A 24,067-nucleotide genomic window follows, 5' to 3' on the forward strand; every position below is an offset into this window, starting at 1 on the left:
TGCTGTACCTACCAGGACCTAACTGGCATGCAGAAACCACTCCTATATGAAAACTGAGGGACATGAACACGTGGAGGTGGTTACACAGCGGATGGAGGAGCTGAGCAGGAGCCAGTAAACCAAATGGAAATTAGTGCAGCAGGAAGCTGCTAAAGTTCCTAGCTCTGTCTGGTCTCTTGTCCACATTTCCTGTTGGCAAAAGCCCAGGTGCATCTATGAAGAGGAGACTGGGGAACTACTGTGGCCTAGAGCAGTAAGGGGAGGGCAAGGAGCCGATGGGGCAGTACAGCCCAGAGCAGCAGAGCTTGGGTTCCCCTCTGCACCAGGGTTCCCACCCTGACCTGTTGTTCTACACCAGGCTCTGCTCACTGATATACATGATGTGTCTGACTGCTTTAGGATTAGAAGTAGAGGTTAAATTTGTAATCCCTGTTGTGATTTTAAAATATGTCTACAACACACCTGAAACTAACATAATGTTGTACATCAACTATATCTCAGTTAAAAAAAAGAGAGAAAGTGAAGTGTTAGTCGCTCAGTTGTGTCTGACTCTTTGCGACTCCTTGGACTGTAGTCCACCAGGCTCCTCTGTCCATGGAATTCTCCAGGTAAGAATACTAGCAAGGGTTGCCATTCCCTCCTCCAGGGGATCTTCCTGACCCAGGGATCAAACCCCAGGTCTCTGGGGTTTGGAGTATGTATTTTTTATTTAAAGAAAGAGAACATAAATAACAAATAAATAAATATATACATAGATAAAATATGTCCACACATTTTTTGACACATTTCTCAAGAGCTTTAAATTTGGGGCTTTCCTAGTGGTCCAGTGGTTAAGAATCCACCTTGCACAGTGGATATATGTCTTTGTGTATTGGTCTAAACCCACAGAATGCATAGCACTATAAGTGAACCCTAAAGTAAACTATGAACTTTGACTGATAATGATGTATCAGTGCAGATTCATCAATAAATGCACCTCTTTTGTGGGGCATGTTAATAAAGGGGAAAGCTATGCTGGCAGGGAGTGTGTGAGAATCTCTTTGCCTTCCACTCAGTTTTGCCATGAATCTAATAAAACTCTAAAAAAAAAAAAAAGAATCCACCTTGCAGTGCAGGTGACCTGAGTTCAGTCCCTGACTGGGGAGGTAGGATTCCGCATGCCACAGAACAAGTAGGCGTTGAAACTTCTGAGCCCAGGCACCACAACTTGCGTCTGCACAAAAAACTTGCAACTGCAATTTTTGTTGCAACTGCAACAAAAAATGCTCCATAAAGCAACCAGGATCCAAGGCAGCCAAATAAATATATATATTTTTTTAATTCAGTAGTTTGTTTTTTTTAACAAAAAAAAAGACCCTCTCATTGAGTGAGGGCTGGACTTAATGCCTTCCTTCTAAGGAACAGAAGAACGTAACAGAAGAAATTGTGCGGGACTTCTAAGATCAGTTCACAAAAGGCATTGTATTTTCATCTTGCTCTCTGGGTTCACTGGCTCCAAGAGAAACCAGCTTTCCGTATGTGAGAACCTGTGGTTGAGAAACTGAGTCCTGCAAGGACTCAGTCAGCAAGGAACTGACAGGCCTCTTGCTAACAGCATAGGCCTGGAGTAGGCCAGTGGGAGTAAGAACTCTGAGTTCCTGACCCACAGACAGTGTGAGATAATAGATATTGTTTGAGGCTATTCAATCTTGGTTTTAAACTTGTTAACAGCAGTAATTAATGTAACTGTATTCCAGTTATCTATAACTGCATTAAATTTTATCTAAACCTCAGCAAGTTAAAACAGCCACTTTATTTTTCCCATTTTTCTGTTTTTGTAGATCAGGAATTTGGGATGAGCTTGACTTGAGATCTCTCTGGTGTTTGAGTCAGAAGTTGGCTGAGGCTACAGTCATCTCGAGGTTTGAGCAGGCTGGATGTCCAAAGTGACTCAGCAGCTTGGCAGTGACACTAGCTGTTGGCTGGGAGCTGAGTGGGGACTATAACTAAAGCACCTCAGATGTTCTTTCCATAACGGCTGTCCCAGTGTAGCTGGACGTTTTACATGAGAGCTGGCTTTCTCCAGAGCAAGTGTTGTAGGCAAACCAAGGAAAAACTGCATGGCTTTTTCCGACTCAGCCTCAGAAGTCACTTCTGCCACTGTCTATTGATGAAAGTGATTACAAATCCACCCACATTCAAGAGGAGGCCACACAGATCTGAATTCTTCTTTTTTAAAAATTATTTATTCGGTTGTGCTGGATCTTAGTTGCAGCACCCAGGATCTTTGATCTTCGTTATGGCATGAGGCATCTTTAGTTGCAGTACACAGAGGGATCTAGTTCCCTGATCCATTGGGAGCATGGAGTCATAGCCTCTGGTGCACCAGGGAAGTCCCTGTAAGAAGTCTTTTTCTTTCTCTCTCTCCGTATATCCTATTGGTTCTTTCTTTGAAAACCCTGACTAATACACTGGTGAGGTAAAAGGACGGTAAACTGTATTAGTCATTGTGGAACAATTTGGCATCAACTACATTTGGGTTCATACCTGACTCTGCCATCCCCTCAGGCAAATGACTCTACCTCTCTGAACCTCCACTTCTTTTCATGTTACTTCCATTCTAAGAGGGTTGTGAGAGGCCTGGCAAGTCATGTCTATAAAAATGCTGTTACTTCAGCCTGGTCCCATCAAACCCTCAGGAAACATGAGCTAAGGTAGTTATGACTATTTTGAGTTTATTAATTGGTGGTGGCCTTGTAACATTAACATCGTTGAGGCAGCAAATTGTAAGGATTAAAAGCATAAGCCACAGGTCTTCCCTAGCTGTCCAGTGGTTACGACTCCATGCTTCCACTTCAGGGGATGCAGGGTCAATCCCTGATCAGGGAACTAAGATCCCACATACCAGGCAGCATGACAAAAAAAAAAAAAAAAGCGTAAGCTACAAAGTCAGTCTTCCTGGGTTTGAATCTTGACCCTGGTACTTCCTAGCTGTATGATGTTGGACAAGCAATCCCATCTCTCTGGTTAACTCATGGCATCATAATTACTTTTACATGCATCAGTCAGAGTAGGCTAGGTTATATGGTGGTGACAATGAGTTCTGGCCCTCAGTGGACTAGCACTTCAAAATTGATTTCTTGCTCACAGAAATTGGCAGATGTGCTCCTTGCCATGGCTTAGGGATCCAGCTAGCTTCCTTCCTGTGGCACCTCAGTGCTTGCATAGCTTCCAGGGTTGCCTAGGCAACCTGAGAGCATCAGAAGATTAGAGCTTTGAGCATCCTGCACTGGCTTTTAAATGCTACTACTGGGAAGTCAACTAGATCCCCAATTCCTAAACTAAAAGATGCTTCAAGCCTTAATTAAGACCCAGCACACCCAAATAAACAAAATGTTTTTTTTAAAGGACCAACCTAGGGTATTTGATCTCAGTCACTGGAATGATAGAGATGCCATTAAGCTAGCTGGGGAAGGTGAGGAGGAAGGTAAAGATGTCCTAAGCTCGACACATCTCTAAGACCCCTGTGGAGACAGTGAGTAGGATACAGAATGGAGAAGCCTAAAGACAGAAATATCTGGGCTGAAGATAGAAACCTGGGCATAAGCTGATAGCCTAGAGATGGAATTTATTTATTTATTTTGCCATGCTGTGTGACTTGCAAGATCCTAGTTCCATGACCAGGGGTTGAAACCTAGCCCTCGGCAGTGAAACACAGAGTTCTAACCAATGGACCACCAAGAAATTTCCTGGAGGTGGAATTTAAGCTAAAGGAAATCAACTCAATATTTATTGAAAAGATTGATGCTGAACTCCAATACTGTGACCACCTGATGGGAAGAGCTGACTCATTGGAAAATACCCTGATGCTGGGAAAGATTGAAGGCAAAAGAAGAGGGCAGCAGAGGATGAGATGGTTAGATAACTTCACCAACTCAAAGGACGTGAATCTGAGTGAACTCTGGGAGATGGTGAAGGACAGGGAAGCCTAGCGTGCTGCAGTCCGTGGGGTCACAAAGAGTTGGACACAACTTAGCAACCGAACAACAACAACAACCAAAGAGGGAGATCCACGATGGCATGAGTGGGCTAGAGAGGCAGACTAAGATTTAGAGCTGGTCAGAATTGAGAGATGAGGGAGCCAGACCTAGATGATTATAATTGGCAGTGAGTGCTATGAGAATGTATGCTACAAGCATGGAACTGCAAACTTCAGTTTCAGTCTCGGGCTCAGTCAGGGAGGGCTTCCTAGAAGAGGTGACTCCTAAGCTGACACTCAAAGCTTGAGTGGTTACAACACCAGGCAAACAAGGCAGAAGTGTGTTCCAGACACAGCCCATGCAAAGGCCTGGCAGCAAGTGAGCCCGGGAAAGGGCAGAGGAGGAAGCTACTCAGACTGGCAGGGAAGGGTGTGGTCAGAAAGGAATCCAGATCAGTCATCAAGCAAACTTTTGGCATCAGCCAAGCCCAGGTTCAGATCTGGTCCTGCCACTCTCTGTGAACTCAGGCAAGTTGACCCAGCCTCCATTTTCTCTCCTGTTAGACCCTGTATCATAGATAAGGCCTGCTTAGCAGCCCCAACAAGCCCTCAGGAAGCATTGCTGTGACTGGGGTTTTGTCTGTTGTGACCTTGTTATTTGGGCTATTATTCATTATATTATCGAAGAGTCAATACACTCGGGTAGGACGACAAAAACTTGGCCTTTGTGCACCAGTGCTGAATTGAATCTTGGAGACAGAGTTTTAGGTGAAGTAGAAAAGAATAGCTTTATTGCTTTGCCAGGCAAAGGGAGACACAGAGGGCTCGTGCCCTCAAAACTTGTGTACCAACTCAGGAGGACTTGGTGAGGAGTTTTAGAGTGATGGTTCAAGGGCAGGGTTGCTGATAAGGATCAGGGAGTATGCAGAGCCTGCACTCCTTTAATCTGACCTCCTGGTGGTCTCCTGATGAGCTTCTCTGGAATGAAGAATGCTTCATCAAGCATCTAACATCTTCCATTGGGTGGAGGTTTTAATTCTGCAGAGCTCAAAGGTATTATCCCTTGAGGGATAGAATCCCTTGAGGGAGAAGAGGATCCTGTCCCAAAGCTGCACTACTGTTTCTTTTTTTGGCTGCATTGGGTCTTGTGTGAACTTTGTTACATCATGCAGGGTCTTTCATTGCAGTGCATGAACTCTCTAGTTCTGGCTTGTGGGCTTAGCTGCTCTGTGGCATGTGGGATCTTAGTTCCCTGACCAGGGATTGAACCTGTGCCCCCTGCATCGCATAGTCAATAAAGCAGAAGTAGATGTTTTTCTGGAGCTCTCTTGCTTTTTCGATGATCCAGCGGATGTTGGCAATTTGATCTCTGGTTCCTCTACATTTTCGAAATCCAGCTTGAACATCTGGAAGTTCATGGTTGACGTACTGTTGAAGCCTGGCTTGGAGAATTTTGAGCGTTACTTTGCTAGTGTGTGAGATGAGTGCAATTGTACGGTAGTTTGAACATTCTTTGGCATTGCCTTTCTTTGGGATTGAAATGAAAACTGATCTTTTCCAGTCCTGTGGCCACTGCTGAGTTTTCCAAATTTGCTGGCATATTTAGTGCAGCACTTTAACAGCATCATCTTTTAGGATTTGAAATAGTTCAACTGGAATTTCATCACCTCCACTAGCTTTGCTTGTAGTGATGCTTTCTAAGGTCCACTTGACTTTGCATTCCAGGATGTCTGGCTTTAGGTAAGTGATCACACCATCGTGATTATCTGGGTCATGAAGATCTTTTTGTATAGTTCTTCTGTGTATTCTTGCCATCTCTTCTTAATATCTTCTGCTTCTGTTAGGTCCATACCATTTCTGTCCTTTAGTGTGCCCATCTTTGCATGAACTGTTCCTTGGTATCTCTAATTTTTTTTAAAGAGATCTCATTTTTCCCACTCTATTGTTTTTCCCTATTTCTTTACATTGATCATTGAGGAAGGCTTTCTTATCTCTCCTTGCTATTCTTTGGAACTCTGCATTCAAATGGGTGTATCTTTCCTTTTCTCCCTTGCCTTTAGCTTCTCTTCTTTTCTCAGCTATTTCTAAGGCCTCCTCAGACAACCATTTTGCCTTTTTGCATTTCTTTTTCTTGGGGATGGTTTTGATCCCTGTCTCCTGTATAATGTCATGAGCCTCTGTCCATAGTTCTTCAGGCACTCTATCAGATCTAATCCCTTGAATCTATTTGTCACTTCTACTGTATAGTAATAAAGGATTTAATTTAGGTCATACCTGAATGGTCTAGTGGTTTTCCCTACTTTCTTCAATTTAAGTCTGAATTTGGCAATAAGGAGTCCATGGTCTGAGCCACAGTCAGCTCCTGGTCTTGTTTTTGCTGACTGTATAGAGCTTCTCCATCTTTGGCTGCAAAGAATATAATCAATCTGATTTCTGTATTGACTATCTGGTGATGTCCACGTGTAGAGTCTTCTTTTGTGTTGTTGGAAGAGGGTGTTTGCTTTGACAGTGTGTTCTTTTGGCAAAACTCTGTTAGCCTTTGCCCTGCTTCATTTTGTATTCCAGGGCCAAATTTGCCTGTTACTCCAGGAAATCTCTTGTTACTCCAGGAAATCTCTTGACTTCCTATTTTGCATTCCAGTCCCCTATAATGAAAAGGACATTTTTTTTGGGGGGGTGTTAGTTCTAGAAGGTCTTGTAGGTCTTCATAGAACCATTCAACTTCAGCTTATTCAGCATTACTGGTTGGGGCATAGACTTGGATTACTGTTATATTGAGTGGTTTACCTTGGAATCAAGCAGAGATCATTCTGTCATTTTTGAGATTGCACCTAAGTACTGCATTTCAGACTCTTTTGTTGACTATGAGGGATACTCCATTTCTTCTAAGGGATTCTTGACCACAGTAGTAGATATAATGGTCATCTGAGTTAAATTCATCCGTTCTTTTCCATTTTAGCTCACTGATTCCTAAAATGTCGATGTTCACTCCTGCCATCTTCTGTTTGACCACTTCCAATTTACCTTGATTCATGGAGCTAACATTCCAGGTTCCTATGCAATATGTTCTTTACAGCATCAGACTTTACTTCTATCACCAGTCACATCCACAACTGGGCATTGTTTTTGCTTGGCTCTGTCTCTTGATTCTTTCTGGAGTTATTTCTCCACTCTTCTCCAGTAGCATATTGGGCACCTACCGACCTGAGGAGTTCATCTTTCAGTGTCATATCTTTTTGCCTTTTTATACTGTTCATGGGAAGTATGTATGTTTCATTCTTCCCTGATTAGCAACTGTTTGAACTTGCCCTTTGGGAACTCAAGGTCAAGGAGGCTGGAGCCTATTTCCTACAAACAAGTAATGGGGAACACAAAGGCTTCCATGTCCAGGAGCGTCACAGAGTCCTGCTCAGTTTCAGTAGTGCTTAAGAGTACAGGTTAAGGACTTTCCTGGCGGTCCAGTCGGTAAAGAGTCTGCCTGCAATGTGGGAGACGTGGGTTTAATCCCTGGGTCAGGAAGATTCCCTGGAGAAGGAAATGGCAATCCACTCCAGTATCCTTGCTTAGAGAATTCCATGGACAGAGGAGTCAGTGTGCTACAATCCATGAGGTCACAAGGAGTCTGACACAACTGATTGACTAACACTTTGGTGGTCCAGTGGTTAAGAATCCGCCTCGCAACGCAGGTTCGATCCCTGATAAGGGAACCAAGATCCCCCAGGCTGAGAAGCAACTAAGCCTGCGTGTCGCAGCTACCGAGCCCACATGCTCCAGAGCCTGCACACCACAACTAGAGAGTTCATGGGCACAACGTAAGATCCCACATGATGTAACAAAGATCCTGACACAGTCAAATAAATTTTAAATAATTTAAAAAAAAAAAGAGTACAAGCTAGGGAGTTTACCCTCAGAATCAGTTTACTTATTTGTGAAATGGAGATAATATATAGCACCCATTCGAAGACTGTTATGAGGACATATGAGCTAATACATGTAAAGTGTCAGTAGCTCAGTCATGTCGGACTCTTTGCACAATGGCCATAAAGTACTGTATTGTAATAGGTTTATAATACTGCTCACACAAATAACACAAAACAAACACAAAAAAATAAAGAAAATATTTCTTAATTTAATTTTATTAAATCAAATTAAATTTATTTTTAATATTTTATTTATTTTTGGCCACACTGGATTTTCATTGCTGCACATGGGCTTTCTCAACTTGTAAGAAAACATTTTTAATCTTACAGTACAGTACCTTAAAAAGTACAGTAGTACCAGGTACATCATGCATGCTTTTATGCATGCTTCCGGACATCCTGGGCTGGAAATAAACATACTATACTACTGTACTTTATACAGTGAGTGAGTGAGTGAAAGTAGCTCAGTTGTGTCCAACTCTTTGTGACCCCATGGACTGTCCAGTCCGTGCAATTCTCCAGGCCAGAATAGTGGAGTGGGTTGCCTTTCCCTTCTCCAGGTGATCTTCCCAACCCAGGAATCGAACCCAGGTCTCCTGCATTGCAGGCAGATTCTTTACCAGGTGAGCCACAAGGGAAGCCCACTCTATACAGTTCTGTAAAGTACACAAAGGCAAAACAGCTTATAGAGGATACATGCACCTGACATCATACACCAGACAGGTGAACTAACTTAAGTGATTGGACATGCAGACACATATTTGCATCGTTGAAAGTTTGCAACTTTAGGGTTTGTATGTAGGGGACTTACTGTATTAAGTAAGGAAGAGCAAGAGTCTACCTCAGGAAACCAAGAGGGCTCCAGGAGGAAGGAACAGGCACAGAGGATAATGGCTACTATTTGACTAAGCATTTACTGCTTCATTCTGTGAGGAGTCTAGAGAGTGGGGCGTGGAGACCTTTATTTACATTTTACAGATTAGAAAATCATGGCTCAGGTCACTGTTTTGGAATTCCAAGTTATTAAGGGGCAAAGTCAGGATTCAACCCCAACCTGAGTCAGCTTCCAGAGAAGCGCCTAAGGGCTAGAGAGACAGACTGACAGCTCCCTCCGAGGGACCCTGAAAAAGTCCTGGACGCTTACAGGTTGGAAGCAGAGAGCAAGCGAAAGGGTTCCAAAGGTGGCCTCCTTTGCCATTTTCCTTCCCAGCTGCACTCCCCACCTCGGCCACCAACTGACCCTGGGAATGTCCAGCCTCAGAATCCAGGCTGTTGGCAGCGGATTCTTCCTGTATTCGGGCTCCTCTTTAGAGACTGGAAGACTGAGACTACACTTGGACCCGTCCAGGAAAAATAATTCTAGGGGTCTTGGCTCAGAGGGTCAAGGGGTGTGGATGCAGGAGGCACAAGGCTGTCCGATTTGTAGGTGAAACTGGACCACCATCAGGGCTTTGCCTGCAGGATCCCCGCCATAGATGAGGGCACTTGTCCCAGACTGTGGTCCCAAACTGTGGCTGTTTGTCGTGACAAGGCTGGGATAGGAGACAAGTCCCAAGTCTTGTCCCAAGACAAGTATCAGGAGTCCTTTTCAGAGGAAACCGAAAGCCACATCTGTGAGACGATGGCAGCAGGCTTTCGGGCGAAAATCGACACTAGGTCGCCTTGGGCACGATGACTGCCCAAGTTCCCTAGGGACTGCATAGAGTAGAGAAAGACCTCAGATCTGTCAACTCAGGGCGGTGTCGGGAATGCAAGGCACTGGAAACGCAGGGTGGAGCCTGTGCAGCCGCACCCAATCACAGGAGGCGGGACCGATAAGCACATGCGCAGTCTTAATGTCGCTAGGACCGGGCGGATGCGGGCTGGGCCACCCAGCAGAGCCTAACCCGGCCTTGGCAGCCTGAGTCACCCGCCCCGCCCTGCGGAGCCGGACGCAGCCGGAGGCCCCAGAGCTACACCGACGAGCGGACCGGTGGACGCGCGAACGAGGCGGTGAGCGCCCAGTCTGGACTCCCCCTGCACTCTGTAATTCCGGCCCTGGAGGCCTCCAGACCCGAAGAGATCCTAAAATCTTAGCCTCAGGGATCCACCACACCCTTGGCCTCAGATTCTAGCTCCCAGATCTGTCCGGCCTAGTTATCCTGCCCCGGGGACTCTTCCACCCTTCCTCTCAGGATCTAAAATAGGAGCCCATGGAGAGGTACCCAGTAAAGTCAGCCCTGGGTGCAGCCTCTGGGACCACGATCCGTCCTCTCAATTCTAACAGGAACTCCGTTATCCCAGGCCCCGGGGCTCAACACTTACAATCTTAGACCTGAACCCATAGACCCAGCAATGAGTGCAGTCTCACTGCTGGTTGCACCTAAATCCGTAAACCCACATTCTGGATTTCCTAAACTCTGTTTCAGGGGCCTCCAGGCGGAGAATTTCTAACCCACGATTCTGACCCGCCTCAAACCTCTAGGGCTGTGGATCTCAGATTCGAGCGCTAGCTTGGGACGCCCCCACCTTGAGAATCCCACTTGACCTGGCCAGTGCCTGGTACTTCATGATGCCTATGCGTAGACTCAGTCCAGAGTTTTTCAAGCCAGATGCGGACCTTTGGAACGGAAGGAGGTTTCAAACCTGATTTTCTGTCCCTATGCCACCGTCCAAGAACTACCTCCCCAGAAGCCCAGACCTCACCCCGAATGGGTCCTTAAGCCCCAGCCGGAGGATAGGTCTCCGCCTAGAGGCTTCATATTACTTCCTCACGTCCAGCAGTCAGAAATGCGTATTTTTGTGGGGGAAGGGGCGGGCTCAGGGACGAGACAGCCATCTGACCCCTTTTTCCCTTCTCAGGAATCAGCCATGTTCCTGGTTAACTCGTTCTTGAAGGGTGGCGGAGGCGGCGGAGGAGGCGGGGGCCTGGGCGGGGGTCTAGGGAATGTGCTTGGAGGCCTTATCAGCGGGGCTGGAGGCGGCGGCGGAGGCGGAGGCGGAGGCGGCGGCGGCGGCGGAACCGCCATGCGCATCCTGGGCGGGGTCATTAGCGCCATTAGGTAAGGCGGGGCCTGATGATGGGCGTGGCCTGAGGAGGAGGCTTGTCCAGCAATAGAATGGGGTAACCTGGACACTGACCAGGAACCTTAATTAGGCAGGGCCCGGCCTGGGCTAGGAGACCCGCTTTGAGGGGGCCGACCTTAATGAGTTCATGGGGGCGGAGCTTGACATGGGGGTACTCTGATTATTGAGGGGACACAGTCTGATGGGACCACCGGGGCTTTGTGAGGTGGGGCTTAATGGGGCTGGGGTGGCCTTCTTCCGCTAACCTGGAGACAAACGTTAAGGGGGCGGAGCCAGTGAGGCTGGTTATCACTTCATGGGGGCAAGGCTAGCCTTGTGCGCACGGCGTGGCCCTCGTAGGTGGGTCAATGAGGTGTGCTCAGAAGAGGTCTTGCCCTTACAGGATTGGGGAAAAGTCCATCGAGGGGCAAGGCTGGGCTGGGAACTGATTGGATTAAAAATGTCCTAGTGAAGGGGTACGACTGAAGCGACTTAGCAGCAGTAGCAGAAATGAAGGGAGGGTAGGGGTCGGTAGGTGCCTGGTAGGTCTTAGCCACTGAGTGTAAAACTTTGAAGGGGTGAGAACAAATGGAGCTGGGGTGGGATATTGAGAAGACACAAACGTTAGAAGCCATAACGATGGAGTAGGTTCCTACACAGGTGGAACCCAGGAGGTTTGGGGCCCCGGGAAGCTGGGGCCAAGCTTCTATGAGGCAAGCCCTCGAAGGGGCTGGGTCTGTTGAGGAATCTGCCATTATGTAGGTGTGCCCTGGCAAGGGGGATCTTACTGTGGGGGAACAACCAGGGCGGCAAGGATAGGGACAGGTGAAGACAAGGACTGATGAGGGTGGAGGGAGCAAGTAGGTAGGGTGGCGAGCTAGGGGTTGAGGGCTGGGGTCTGGGGGCTGGCTGCCGGTTGGAGGCCCCGCCTCCTGGTACTAACTACCGCCCGCCCCCCCCCCCACCCATGTTTTCCTTCAGTGAGGCGGCTGCGCAGTACAACCCAGAGCCCGTGGTAAGCCCCACATGTTTTCTCATTCTGAGGCCTTTTCCAACATCCCTCCTTGTCCCTTTGAAGAAGCCCCATCCCTTTCCTTATGAAATTTATCTCACTTAATCTCTCCCTTGTAACATCCTCAAACTTAGCTATTATTTTCCAGTCGCTAAGTCATATCCAACTCTTTGCGGACTTAGCTATATCCATTCCTATTCATTGCCCACCTCGCATTCATTGATCACTCACCACTCAGCCCACTCAGACTTTCCCAACCTACCGCTGTCCCGGTCAGGGCACCCTTCCCCCTACCTGCTCTGAAATCTCCTCCCTCTGCAGCCCCCTCGCACACATTACTCCAACATTGAGGCCAATGAGAGTGAGGAGGTCCGGCAGTTCCGGAGGCTTTTTGCCCAGCTGGCTGGAGATGTAAGTAAACAGGGGACCCTAGACCCGTTCTTAACCCTTCCATGCCTTCCCTTGGGCTGCCCTTTACATGTACACTCCACCATGGCAATCCCAAAGTTCCCATCCTCCTTCATCACACCCTCAGACCCCTTTCAGTCACCCCTGACCCATTCCTAACTTCTCCCCCCAGGACATGGAGGTCAGCGCCACAGAACTCATGAACATTCTCAACAAAGTGGTGACCCGACGTGAGTGACTGGGGGCAGCAGACAGGGCAGGTTTGGAGGCATGGTGGCTGGGGTAGTTGTGATCTCTGGCCTCTGACCTTCGACCTGTATCCCACAGATCCTGATCTGAAGACTGATGGCTTTGGCATTGACACATGTCGCAGCATGGTGGCTGTAATGGATGTATCCTTGAGGGTAGTCTGGTGGAGAACTTGGGGATGAGGGAATTTTCTTTGGCTACGAATCCTAACCACTGGATTGCCAGGGAATTCCCAAGAAGGGATTTTCTGCAAGAGTGGCTGGGGCAGTCAGGGTGTAGCTTTCATACCCACAGATGTGGACATGAGTACATTAGAACACACACCCACCTATGGACATGTGGCAATACATAATAACATCAGCTGTCATAACTGGCACTTTACTTATATTTACTTGACAGCCACCTTGTTAGACAGGTATGATTATTATATTCCATTTTACAGATGAAGAAACCAGGACCTAGAGAGGCAATCATTCAACTGACTTTATAACCTTATAGCCCCACCTTGTAACTGCCATAGGTTTGCCCACACGCACACACACACATACATGAAGATATGTAGAGGCGTGTGCATGGGAACACACATCATTCACTGATTTTGGACACAGGCACATACTGCACAAAGCATTATAGACACACACATATGCATGTCATGTGATGACATACATGTGTTGTCCAGGGTGAAACAAATGCAGCTCAGCTCCCTAGCAAGGTTATCGAACCTCTCTGTGCCTCGGTTTCCCTCTCGATAAAATTGGGTGAGTGAGAATGGTGATACCAAATTGGCGTTTCATGCAAAAGGCTTAGCACAATGGGTAGCACAGAGTAAGTGGTCTGCACACACTAACTGTTACTATGATCTCACCCGGGTAGATTTTTCAGCTCTGAAGCTGTTTCTCTGTCACCCAGATACAATACTGATGGGGCTGGTATCTTGAGAACTTAGTGAGACAAGTGATGTTCCTGAGAAGTTTAGCAGTATCTGAAGTCATATGATAAGTCTTGGCCATTGTTGCTATTTACTAAGAATTTATCAAGTGCCAGCCCTTGAGTGAGGGCTTTATACCAATATCTCATTCACTTTTTATCACAAATGCACAGGTATTTACTCTTATCACCTCATTTCCCTAGAGTTCTAAGGTACCCTGGTGTTTTACATGTCCTAACATTTATAAGTTTGAATTACTATCAAAGAACGTTATAAATGAGGATTTCATGTGATTATGTGTAGAGGGAGTCTTTATCATTTAGAAATACAAACTAAAGTACGTATGGGCAAGACGAACAGTGAAGCCGCACGCAAGGTGGCGGCACGAGGGTGGGATGGGAGCTGGGCTTCTAGCCCAGGCTCCCCTGCTTGGCCCTTACCATCATCGTGTACACTGTCCACACTTCTGGGTATGGCTATTCTTAACACCCTCCCACCAGAGTGACACGACTGGCAAACTGGGCTTCGAAGAATTCAAGTACTTGTGGAACAACATCAAAAAGTGGCAGGTGTGTTCAGCCTCTGAAACGCCTGGCACAAAGACAGCGCCCCAAGCCTTGGAAATGCCACGCCCCATGAGGCCCAGCTGAATCCTGACCTCCTTGTCCCCACAGGCCGTATACAAACAGTTTGATGTTGACCGTTCAGGGACCATTGGCAGCAGTGAACTCCCAGGGGCCTTTGAGGCAGCAGGTGTGGCTGGCAGGAACGTGGTGGGACTGGGGGTGGGACTGGTGAGGCAGCCCCCACTGCTCTGGTCTGAGCCTGAATCCTGGGGCTGGGAGAGGGTTTGGCTATGTGGCCCCCACACCTAGTAACTAAATCATTCTCAGGATTCCGCCTGAATGAACATCTCTACAACATGATCATCCGACGCTACTCAGATGAGGGAGGGAACATGGATTTTGACAATTTCATCAGCTGCCTGGTCAGACTGGATGCCATGTTCCGTAAGTGACACCCTAGCTCTCTCTTCCCAGGTGGGGATTTGTCCAGCCTCCTTGAGCCAAGCCTCCTTTGAGCCTGACACTGAGGTGGGCAGTGTTAGGGGCACAGCAGTGACTGAAACAGCCCATGTTCCTGCCCTGATGTTGCTCACAGTCCACAGGAGAGGCAAATTACCAGACAGTGACCGCTCGGGATGGTTAAGTCTGGGATCGGGGAAGCCTTTGCAGAGTGATGGGGGCTGTGAGGGGAAGATCAGGGTAGATCAGGTTTAGACTTGTGACTGGGAGCTCTTCAAACTTGGCAGCTGATGTAGCTTAAGTGATCAAGGAGGCCTTCCTGGAGGAGGGAGGGCATGTGTGAATTGAGACCTGATGGGTAAGAAGTGACCCCAGCAAGCGAGTGGGGAGCAGTGTTGCATTGGGAACAGCCTGTGTGAAGGCCTAGAAAGGAAAGAGGAAATGGTGATCTTGGTGATTTGGGTTAGAGTATTTCATGGAGGAGGAACCTAGGGTTCAAGGAGGCGAATTTCTTGCTCACAGCCACTTAGCTAGAAGTTGCAAAGCTAGAATTTGAACTCACATTTGTCTGAGAGAGGGGGCAGGAGCAGTGGGATGGTCAGGCCATGCAGGGCTGTGAATGCCAAGTTTGGAGGTGTCCCCATCAGACACTAATGGGGACAGTGAATAGGGTCTAGGCAGGGGAAGAACAGGGTCTCAGGTTTCCTTTAGGAAGATCTGGCATGCCAAGAGCCCAGGGCGGACAGTATATTAAGAGCATGCAGGGAAGAAAAGGGGCAGGTATGTTGGGGACATGAAGGGAAGGTGGGAGAGGACAACAGGGCAGATGATGTTAAAAGCCATATATGAGAGGGTCAAGAAATGGCCTGGGATTTACCAGGAAGAGGGCCAGCTGCGAGTGGAGTGTCCAGGGTACCACACGCGTGGATCCCTGTGGGTGGTAACTGAGCCGTGAGTGAGAGAGAGCCACACAGGCTCTGTGGGCACCTGTTTACATACAGGTTTGGCTGTGAGTGGGGAACATGGAGATGAGTTTCAGGGCAGGAGTGGGGACCACACAGACTGTAGGAGCAGGAAATGCAGAGCCTCCTTCCAGTAGCTTGTTTTAGCTGGAACTGGAGGGTGTGGAGCTTAGAGGTTGGTAGGGGGCTGGGGCTTGGGCAGAGGGTGATGAGGGGCGTGAAGGTCAAGATATGGAGGCCATTATTGAGATGAGTAGCAGTCTGGGTTCCAATCCCAGTTTCCTTTTTCTCTAACACAGGCACATCACTTCACCTTTCTGTGCCTTATTTTAAAATGACACTTATCTCCTAAAATCGGATTAAATGAATTCATACATGGAAAGCACTTTATACAGGTGCTTGCCAGAGCAGACAGACTACTAGCTGTTAGTATTATCATATATTAGTATATTTTACTCCTAAAAGCCAGTCCCACCAACCCTTCCTTTCCCCAGGTGCCTTCAAATCTCTCGACAAAGATGGCACTGGACAAATCCAGGTGAACATCCAGGAGGTAAGAACCCCCATCTCCACCCTGGGATGTGGGATCCTAGCAGGGGGCCCCTCCCCTCAGCCCCATGTACCAGCTTGGAGCTAGGGCTCCCTCCCTCCCATTTTCCCAAAGACCCCTGGGTGAGAGCAGAGAAGGGCTGCTGGTATTCCTGGGTTCCCTGCTCCTCACTGTCTGTCCCTTCCTTTCCCCAGTGGCTGCAGCTGACCATGTACTCCTGAACGGGAGCCCCAGGCCTGCCCCCTCATCACCTTGCTGTAGGAGTCACCTTGGACTCTTCAGTCTCCCCCAGGGCTGATTCTGTCTGCAGTCACATCTTCGTGGGTCCTGCTGACCCCTTTCTGTCTTCTCAGCCCTTGGCACCTGGATTCTCAGTCAACAGCCAGGGCCCAACATGCTTCAACACGCCTTGCCCCTCGAGTCACCCCCACCCAGCACACCCATCTCGTCTACTCCATAACCCTTCTCTTGCACCTGTGCCAAGCCCAACATTTGTGTGGCTTCCACACCCCAAGGGCCCTTCTCTTAGTTCTGGGAGGATCACTCCAGTCCCTTCATACCCAGGCACACCCATTCAGTTACCACCCGGGCACCTGAACTCCAGGCCAAAACAGGGCCACATGCCCCAGTGCCTTTGTCTGTATTCTGCTCCCAGGCTGCCAGGCCCAGGAGGAAATAAATGCACCCTAGTTGCTGCTCTCTCCGAGATCTGCCTCCTGTTCTGAGTTGGGGGATGGGTCTGCCTCTGTTTGAGGCAGAGGAAGCCTGTCTGTATGTGTCTCCTAGTCCCAGTCTTTTTTCTCATTTGAGCTGTAGCCTTATTCTTGCTGAGATCTTGCTCACATCCCATGGAAACCAAGACTAGAAGTCTGGACCATCTGTGGGAGGTCTCAGTGTCCCCCTGGCTGTGCCCCCCAGGGCCCTGTTTGCCCCTCTCAGCTTCTGTGCTTGAATGAGTCTGTCTTCACTTGCTTCTACCTCTCTGGTGTCCCACACTGTGCTCAGGATCTTCCTCCCCACCCCCGGGCCTCTGCAGGGAGAGGGGCTGCCATCCCAGGATACAAAGCAGGTCCGCAGACCCTGAGGGGACAGCCCAGGGATGCTGTTTGGGGCTTCTGGGAGGGCTGAGAGGCAGTGACATCTAGGGATAACCCTGGTCTAGTAGGAGGGTCCCAGGGTTGTCCACAGGGCAGAGATGACTTGCTGGTGGAAGGATGGGCTAGGAGGCACAAATAGGGAGCATGGAGCTGGGCTGTGTTCCCCAGGAAACCAGCACATTTATTGATGCCTGTTCGGGTCCTGCGGACTTCTTGGTTTCACTTCTTGTGAGGGAAGGAGGCCCAGCCAAGGCAGTACAGGCTGTAGAGAGTGCCTAGGGAGGGAGTGTGAGGGATACTGAATGAGGCCCCAGTTCCCTCCCTGAGCCCCATCTTGCTTCTGACCCCGTGCTGCAGGCTCGAGTCTCTTCCCAAACTGCCCTTCAGCTGGGGAAATGCTGGACCTTGATACAGACCAGGCTTCAGGCTTTCTCCCCAGATGCATCACTAGCCCAGCCACCTTCCTGGGACAGGAGCCCAAGCCCTGGATTGCTCCCTCCGTATTTGTCAGCCCAGGCTCCCATAGGGTCCCACACCAGCTCAGAATCCAATTCTCTGGTGAAACCCTAGCGCCAGAACCCGCCCCTTCCCCTCTCCATCTCTAGCCCCGCCGCCTCTTCCCGCAGTTCAGGCCGAGCCTGGCCCTGCAACTCACCCCCCAGACACAGAGTCATCGTCACTCGATACAGGATGTTGTCTGTTGCACCGCCCTTCAAGTGCACCGGGAGGCCATTGTCCTCCTGGAAGTTGGGGGCACACGATGAGAAAGGCGTTGTCAGCACCGCAGACCTTAAGCTCCTGCCAACCCCAACTTCTCTTCGGGACCAAGCGGGCGGCCCAGGCTCCTCCCCCGCTCCTCCCTCGCTCCGCCCACCTGGAAGAGTTTCTGTTTCTCAGCTACTCGGTTCTCGAAGCGGTTCCGGGCGGTTGAGCTAAAGGAGCGGACCAGCGCTTGGGAGACCTGTGCAGAGGGGATGGATGGACATTGGGGGAGTCTGGAGGGGCGTCCCGGAGGAAGTCCCTTTGGGGGAAGGGTGTCGGACTTTCCCAGGCTCTAACTTGGGGACACTTCTGTCCCTTGGGAGCGTCTCAAAGGCAAGATGCGAACTGACCGCGCGAGTAGGGGAGGGTGTCCTGGCAGGAAAGGCCTAGATGAACGGGACTCGTGCCTAGAGGGTCTGGCTTGAAGGTTATCGGACCGTCTAGAGGATGGGACCCAGAAGGAAGGCTCACGTTCCGCGGGTCCCAGTCCCGAGAGTTTTTTTTTTTTTTTTTTCTTTTCGGTTCCCAGGGTTAATGGGAGGAGCTCAGGTCGCGGGAAGGGCAGGGCTGGATCGGGGTGCTTAGGGAATTTCCCGGCAGCCTAAGAAGTTAGGGAGAGGGGAAGGAATGCTAAGGGAGCCCTGGATGAAGGGAAGAAGTTCAAACTCTGCGCTTTCGGTCAAGTTAACGGGTCCCCGGCTGTCTCAAAAGATTTTGGGTTGGGAGCTAGGGAGAGGGGCCCCAGGCTTATTAGGAGGGAGTCCCGAGCCCTGAAGAGGGCTCACGTTCCAAGTCCCCAGATCCCGGAATTGGGGGAGAGTCTCAGATAGGGGTGAGAGTTTCTGAGAGTTTCCGAGTTGGGGGCCGCAACCCGACCCTTGGGGGGCCCTCACCCGCAGGGCCCTCATCCTGTGTCCTCGTCTTCGGCCGGAGTCACCTCCCCTCTCTGCCCAAGGACAGACGGCGCCCTCCCCTCTGGGGGAGTCCCAGGCCACGCCCCCCGCGCGCCCCAGGACACCGTGGCTCCGGAGGACGCTTTCCGATTCGTCCAATAGGTGGGCGGGGAAGACGCTGCAACCCCATCCGCGCATCCTAGTGCCGAATGGTTGGAGCACCCATCTGTTACTCATCTCAGAATTCTGTTGGTCCACGCGGAGAGGAAAGCGGTCCCAGAGAATACATTTTTGGGTTGTTTCTGCGGAGGTATCCGGCTAGGGCAAGTGCAGTTCCTCCGTTGGGTTCCTCGGATCTCTCCCTATCCGGTTGATGTTGAGAGCAACTAAAGGAAGGTAAGACACCATCTTTCGTTATACCATTTTCCTCCCACGTTGTAACAGATGGCTGTGGCTTTGGCTAAATGTCAGTGTTCGTTTTTGGGTTCAGGGACTACGTTGTATGGAAAGTACACTCAACTCACACCACATCCAGATGAGATACGAGACCCAAAGAAGTAGATTACGCCCATTTCTCATACAGGAGGGAGCATACGCTGCTTATTAAGTGGAATGAAAGGCAGGATAATTTGCTTGTTTAAATAATTATTTGTCATTATCTTTGTTTATTGTGAACCCATGTAGCCGACTGCTTAAGTTAAACATGCGCACAGAATGACTGCGCTGCATAGCAACCGTCTTTGCTTCTTCATCTTATCCCCACCTCCACACTCAGTTCTTCACCCTGGAAAACAGTGTAGTTGCTCTGTTTGTTGACTTTAGACTCCACTACATCCTCAGCACCTGACAAATGGGTGGATTTGATAAATATTTGTCAAAGGATATACAATATAAGCCAAATGTTCTGTAACTTGGTCACTCCCACCTACTTAACCAAGTAGGACTTCAGGGCTCCTCCTAGATTCTACTCATTTAGATATTTCCAGTCATCCAGGAAGTGGCCACACATGGGCTCATTCCCCCAGCTGTCCCCTGTTATCTGCAGCTGTGTAGGATCAGTATTCAGGGAAGAAAACAGAAATTGCTCTGGGTTGCTGCTGCTGCTAAGTCACTTCAGTCGTGTCCAACTCTGTGTGACCCCATAAACGGCAGCCCACCAGGCTCCCCCATCCCTGGGATTCTCAAGGCAAGAACACTGGAGTGGGTTGCCATTTCCTTCTCCAATGCGTGAAAGTGAAAGCTCTGGGTTGGGATACCAGAAAGGTTGGAAAGGCTGAAGGAGTGCCCTCTAAGCAGGACTGTGAACTTATGTATGGGGCCCTGTGCAAAATGAAAATGTGGGACCCCCTCGTTCAAACAGCAAACAGCAGGAAGGAAAAAAAAAAAACGCTGTTAAAAATAATAAGATATTGGGACTTGCCTGGTGGTCTAGCGGCTGGGGGCGCTCCCAGTGCAGGGAGCATGGGTTCGGTCCCTGGTCAGGGAACTAGATCCCACATGTTGCAACTAAGACCTGGCACAGCCAAATAAATAGATATTAAAAAAATAAAAATACTAAGATATAAAGCATTTTCCTTTCTTCCATTATTGTTCTTAACTTGTCATGGTGTTTTTAATGTGCTATTCATTGTCATGCTCCCTGGAGCAAGGGATACCCTGGGGTGAGTCCAAGCTCTCAGAGTCACCTGGCTGACCTGCCCTGCAACTTTGTGTATCTGTACACATGGCTGCTGGCTGCCAGGTTCTCCTTCTCTCCCCACCAACCACTGGACCAACTGATGCCTTGGCCTGAGGTGAGGTCAAACAAGGCATCTCTCCTCACAGGCTTGCTCCCTACAGGGGGATGCAGCCTCTCTTCCAAGAAGACATAGGAGCTGGGATCAATGGTGGGCAGGACACTCGCCCCTGCTGGTCACCTGCTGAATATGCCACGGACTGCCAATTGAGGAGGGAGTAGCTGCCACTCTGCCCTGCCCTCAGAGGCCATGGGATGTGTGTAGTGGACCCTGACCCTCCTGAAGCCCAGGCCCTCAGGAGGCAGAACTGCCTGCCTGTCTCAGGGAGACAGAGTGGTGGGAAGAGAGAATGCACACAGATCAGGCTCTAAGTTCCCGATGCCTGCTCCATTGTCCCAGCAGACTTCACTTATAAAACACAAAACACGAATTCAAAGATAACACGAAGAATTACAAGGTGGCGCGCTTCCCTGGTGGTCTAGTGGTTAAGAATCTGCCTGCCAAAGCAGGCGATATGGTTCGATCCCTGATCAGGGAAGATTCCACATGCTGCGGAGCAACTAAGCCCGTGTACCACAACTTCTGAAGCCCGTGCACCTAGAGCCCATGCTTCACAATGAGGAGTAGCCTCCACTTACCACAACTAGAGAAAGTCCGGGCGCCATAAAGAAGACCCAGCACAGCATATAAATAAATAAATAAATCACAAAGATGTGTGTTGCATGAGCAGCAGTTCATAAAAAATAAAAAGGAATTAATTACATGATGGCAACTGCAGAGGATTAGACTCCCCACTTCTGAGGGTGGGGCTCTGTGTAGCTGCACTAGACACATGCCTCACTTTTAAGCTAGTCCTATAGGACTGACACTCAGGACATGTAAAAACTGAACTAAGAAGGCTGTTCTCTGAAGCTGCCCCTACAGGGACAGAGTCCGGAACACACTCTGTAGCACTGACCTTGGTCAGGAAGCCCTAGTCACAAACTGCTGCTGGGACTCCCCTGGTGGTCCAGTGGCTAAGACTCCTCACTCCCAATGCAGGGGACCTGCGTTCGATCCCTGGTTGGGAACTAGATCCTACATGATACAACTAAAATTTCTGCATGCAATAAATAAAAATTCTGCATGCAATAAATAAAAATTCTGCATGCTGCAACTAAAAAAAAAACAAGACCTGCATGCTCCAAGGAAGATCTGTATACTGCAACTAAGAGCTGGTGCAGCCAAATAAATAACTAAAAATAAATATTAAAAAGAAAAAAGAAGCTGCTGCCGCCATCACTCAGGTCTCCTTTAGGAATGGGTTCATCAGCTTGCAAGACTAAAGAGTTCAACTTCAGGATCAAGAGCCAGCTGGGGGATGTAAACTCTGTTGCCTGGGTTAGCATGAACGCTTATTGATATAACAAAAAGGCACCAAAATTCTGTGATTTGAAGAACACAGAACTTATATATTTGCCAATCTCACTCTGTGGATATTATTTGGATCTTGATATGGGCAAACAAAAAAAACTGCAACATTTTTGAGACAATTGGAAATTTAAACAATGATTGACTTAAAAAAAATTTTTTTTAATGTGTTTATTTTTGGCTCTCCTGGGTCTTTGTTGCTGCGAGAGTTTTCTCCGGTTGCAGGCTTCTTATTTCAGCGGCTTCCCTTGTTGCGGACCACAGGCTCGAGGGCACTGAGCTTCAGTAGCTGCAGCATGTGGGCTCAGTAGTTGCGGTTCCCGGCTCTAGAGCACAGGCTCAACACTTAGGGCCAACGGAGTGAGTTGCTCCTTGGCATGCGGGATCTTCCTGGATCAGGGATCGAACCCGACTCTCCTGCATTGGTGGGCAGATTCTTTACCACTGAGCCACCAGGGAAGTCCCAATGATTGACTTTGCCCTCAACATTTTATGAAAAATTTCAAAGATACAGAAAGGGTAAAGGAATCTTCTAGTAAACACTCATATACCCACCACCTAGATTCTATAATAAACACTTTGCTACATTTGCCTTATCATATAACTAGTCATCTATACCTCTATTCATCCATATATTTTTTTGATCTATTTTAAAATAGATTGCAGACATTAATATTTTTAATTCAAATACTTCATGTGTCATGGACTTACCTGGTGGCTCAGATGGTAAAGCATCTGCCTACAGAGACCCAGGTTCGATCCCTGGGTTGGGAAGATCCTCTAGAGAAGGAAATGGCAACCCACTCCAGTACTCTTGCCTGGATAATCCCATGGACGGAGGAGCGTTGTAGGCTACAGTCCCTGGGGTCGCAAAGAGTCAGACACGACTGAGTGACTTCACTTCTACTTCTCTACTTCATGTGTCATTAACTAGACTGCTTGGATATTTTATTATAGTAAATAATTTAAACTTTTATTTCTATTGTGGTTGTGTTTTTTTTTTAAGAGTGAGTCTCTGCTGCTGCTGCTAAGTCGCTTCAGTTGTGTCCGATTCTGTGCGACCCCATAGATGGCAGCCCATCAGGCTCCACTGTCCCTGGGATTCTCCAGGCAAGAACACTGGAGTGGGTTGCCATTTCCTTCTCCAATGCATGCAAGTGAAAAGTGAAAGTGAAGTCGCTCAGTCGTGTCCGACTCTTAGTGACCCCATGGACTGCAGCCTTCCAGGCTTCTCCGTCCATGGGATTTTCCAGGCAAGACTACTGGAGTGGGGTGCCATTGCCTTCTCCAAGTGAGTCTCTACAATTTAGAAATACATACTCAAATATTTTTGGTGGAATAATGTGAAGTCTAGTATCTAACTGCCAAGAAACAAATCACCTCAAAATGTGGAAGCGTAACAAAACAGTAAACATTTCACAGCCTCTGTGGGTCAGAAATATGGGGATTTAGCTCAGCTACAGCTTCACAGCTCAGGATAGTGGTGGGCAGGAACCTACCAGCATTTGCCTGTCCTGAATGGGGAGGGAGACTGATGGCCGCCAGGCAGCCTTCTAGAGTCCAGAACCAAGCTTTGGTGTCACGCTGCTGCCATCTTGTGGCAGGTCTGGAAAACAGCCCCTCCCACCTCTACTTTCCACATTCTAATCCTTTTTGAAGATGTTTTAGGACTTGTCTTTAGAAAAGATTTACTTTTAACTCCCCAGTTGTTGAGTAGATCATGAGTTCAATATGGTTTAAAATTCATAAGTGTGCATAGGAAGAAAAATCTTCCTTCTGATCACTCTCTGTGATCCTCTCCAAGGGAACCATTCTGTGTTATTATGTGTCCTTCCAAGGAAATGTTATACATGTAAAAAACAAAACAAAACAAAAATAACCCCTCAAATACAACAACAAAAGTACAAAAATATACTCGGCCTTCCTCAGGCATAAAAGGATAATTCCTGAAATCAGCAGTTATTCAGTGATATTTATTGATCCTGATTTGAACAAGCAATATGTATATATTTTCAACAAAGAAAAAATATAAAAATAATATGACCAAACGGGGAAATGTGAACACTGACTGAAAACTTTATTATATGAAGGAATTAATGTTCATTTTTTAGG

The 24,067-nt window shown here is 48.4% G+C and overlaps 3 protein-coding genes across 7 annotated transcripts in view; 2 read left to right on the plus strand and 1 right to left on the minus strand.

The window, feature by feature from the left end:
* The first annotated feature begins 9,703 nt into the window (after positions 1–9,703).
* Positions 9,704–16,763, plus strand: CAPNS1 (calpain small subunit 1). Of its 5 annotated transcripts, XM_061386078.1 has the most exons (11): positions 9,704–9,870; positions 10,720–10,919; positions 11,905–11,938; positions 12,257–12,346; positions 12,516–12,573; positions 12,671–12,735; positions 14,021–14,089; positions 14,195–14,273; positions 14,414–14,530; positions 16,002–16,060; positions 16,252–16,763. In XM_061386078.1, exons 2-11 carry the CDS (start codon positions 10,729–10,731, stop codon positions 16,276–16,278), a joined length of 789 nt encoding a protein of 262 aa, XP_061242062.1. In that variant the 5' UTR covers positions 9,704–9,870; positions 10,720–10,728; the 3' UTR covers positions 16,279–16,763. The 5 variants fall into 5 exon arrangements, with proteins under 5 accessions (XP_061242062.1, XP_061242065.1, XP_061242064.1 ...); XM_061386081.1 differs by lacking the exon at positions 9,704–9,870 and having other exon boundaries at positions 10,912–10,981; XM_061386080.1 differs by lacking the exons at positions 9,704–9,870; positions 10,720–10,919 and adding an exon at positions 11,022–11,296.
* Positions 16,764–17,290: 527 nt separating this feature from the next.
* Positions 17,291–18,916, minus strand: LOC133229568 (cytochrome c oxidase subunit 7A1, mitochondrial). Its single transcript, XM_061386097.1, has 4 exons — positions 18,810–18,916; positions 18,029–18,115; positions 17,810–17,894; positions 17,291–17,429 (listed from the first exon to the last, which is right to left on the minus strand). Exons 1-4 carry the CDS (start codon positions 18,822–18,824, stop codon positions 17,374–17,376), a joined length of 243 nt encoding a protein of 80 aa, XP_061242081.1. The 5' UTR covers positions 18,825–18,916; the 3' UTR covers positions 17,291–17,373.
* Positions 18,917–19,009: 93 nt separating this feature from the next.
* The window catches only part of ZNF146 (zinc finger protein 146), a 69,982-nt gene continuing 64,924 nt past the window's right edge, over positions 19,010–24,067 (plus strand). Inside the window, exon 1 of the mRNA XM_061386071.1 lies at positions 19,010–19,205. The gene's annotated coding sequence lies outside the window, so the exon portion shown is untranslated. The remainder of the gene's footprint in view (positions 19,206–24,067) is intronic.

This window comes from Bos javanicus, chromosome 18 (assembly GCF_032452875.1).
Source record: "Bos javanicus breed banteng chromosome 18, ARS-OSU_banteng_1.0, whole genome shotgun sequence".
NCBI classification, from domain to species: Eukaryota; Metazoa; Chordata; class Mammalia; order Artiodactyla; family Bovidae; genus Bos; species Bos javanicus.

What these genes read in the sequence shown, in the direction of transcription:
- CAPNS1 (XM_061386078.1), top strand. Translation starts at nt 10,729, where the DNA reads ATGTTCCTGGTTAACTCGTTCTTGAAGGGTGGCGGAGGCGGCGGAGGA. An exon ending in GGGGTCATTAGCGCCATTAG is followed by an intron (nt 10,920 to 11,904) that starts GTAAGGCGGGGC and finishes GTTTTCCTTCAG; the next exon opens with TGAGGCGGCTGCGCAGTACA. An exon ending in ACAACATCAAAAAGTGGCAG is followed by an intron (nt 14,090 to 14,194) that starts GTGTGTTCAGCC and finishes TTGTCCCCACAG; the next exon opens with GCCGTATACAAACAGTTTGA.
- LOC133229568 (XM_061386097.1), bottom strand. An exon ending in AGAAACAGAAACTCTTCCAG is followed by an intron (nt 17,895 to 18,028) that starts GTGGGCGGAGCG and finishes CCCAACTTCCAG; the next exon opens with GAGGACAATGGCCTCCCGGT. An exon ending in GATGACTCTGTGTCTGGGGG is followed by an intron (nt 17,430 to 17,809) that starts GTGAGTTGCAGG and finishes CTCCCTCCCTAG; the next exon opens with GCACTCTCTACAGCCTGTAC.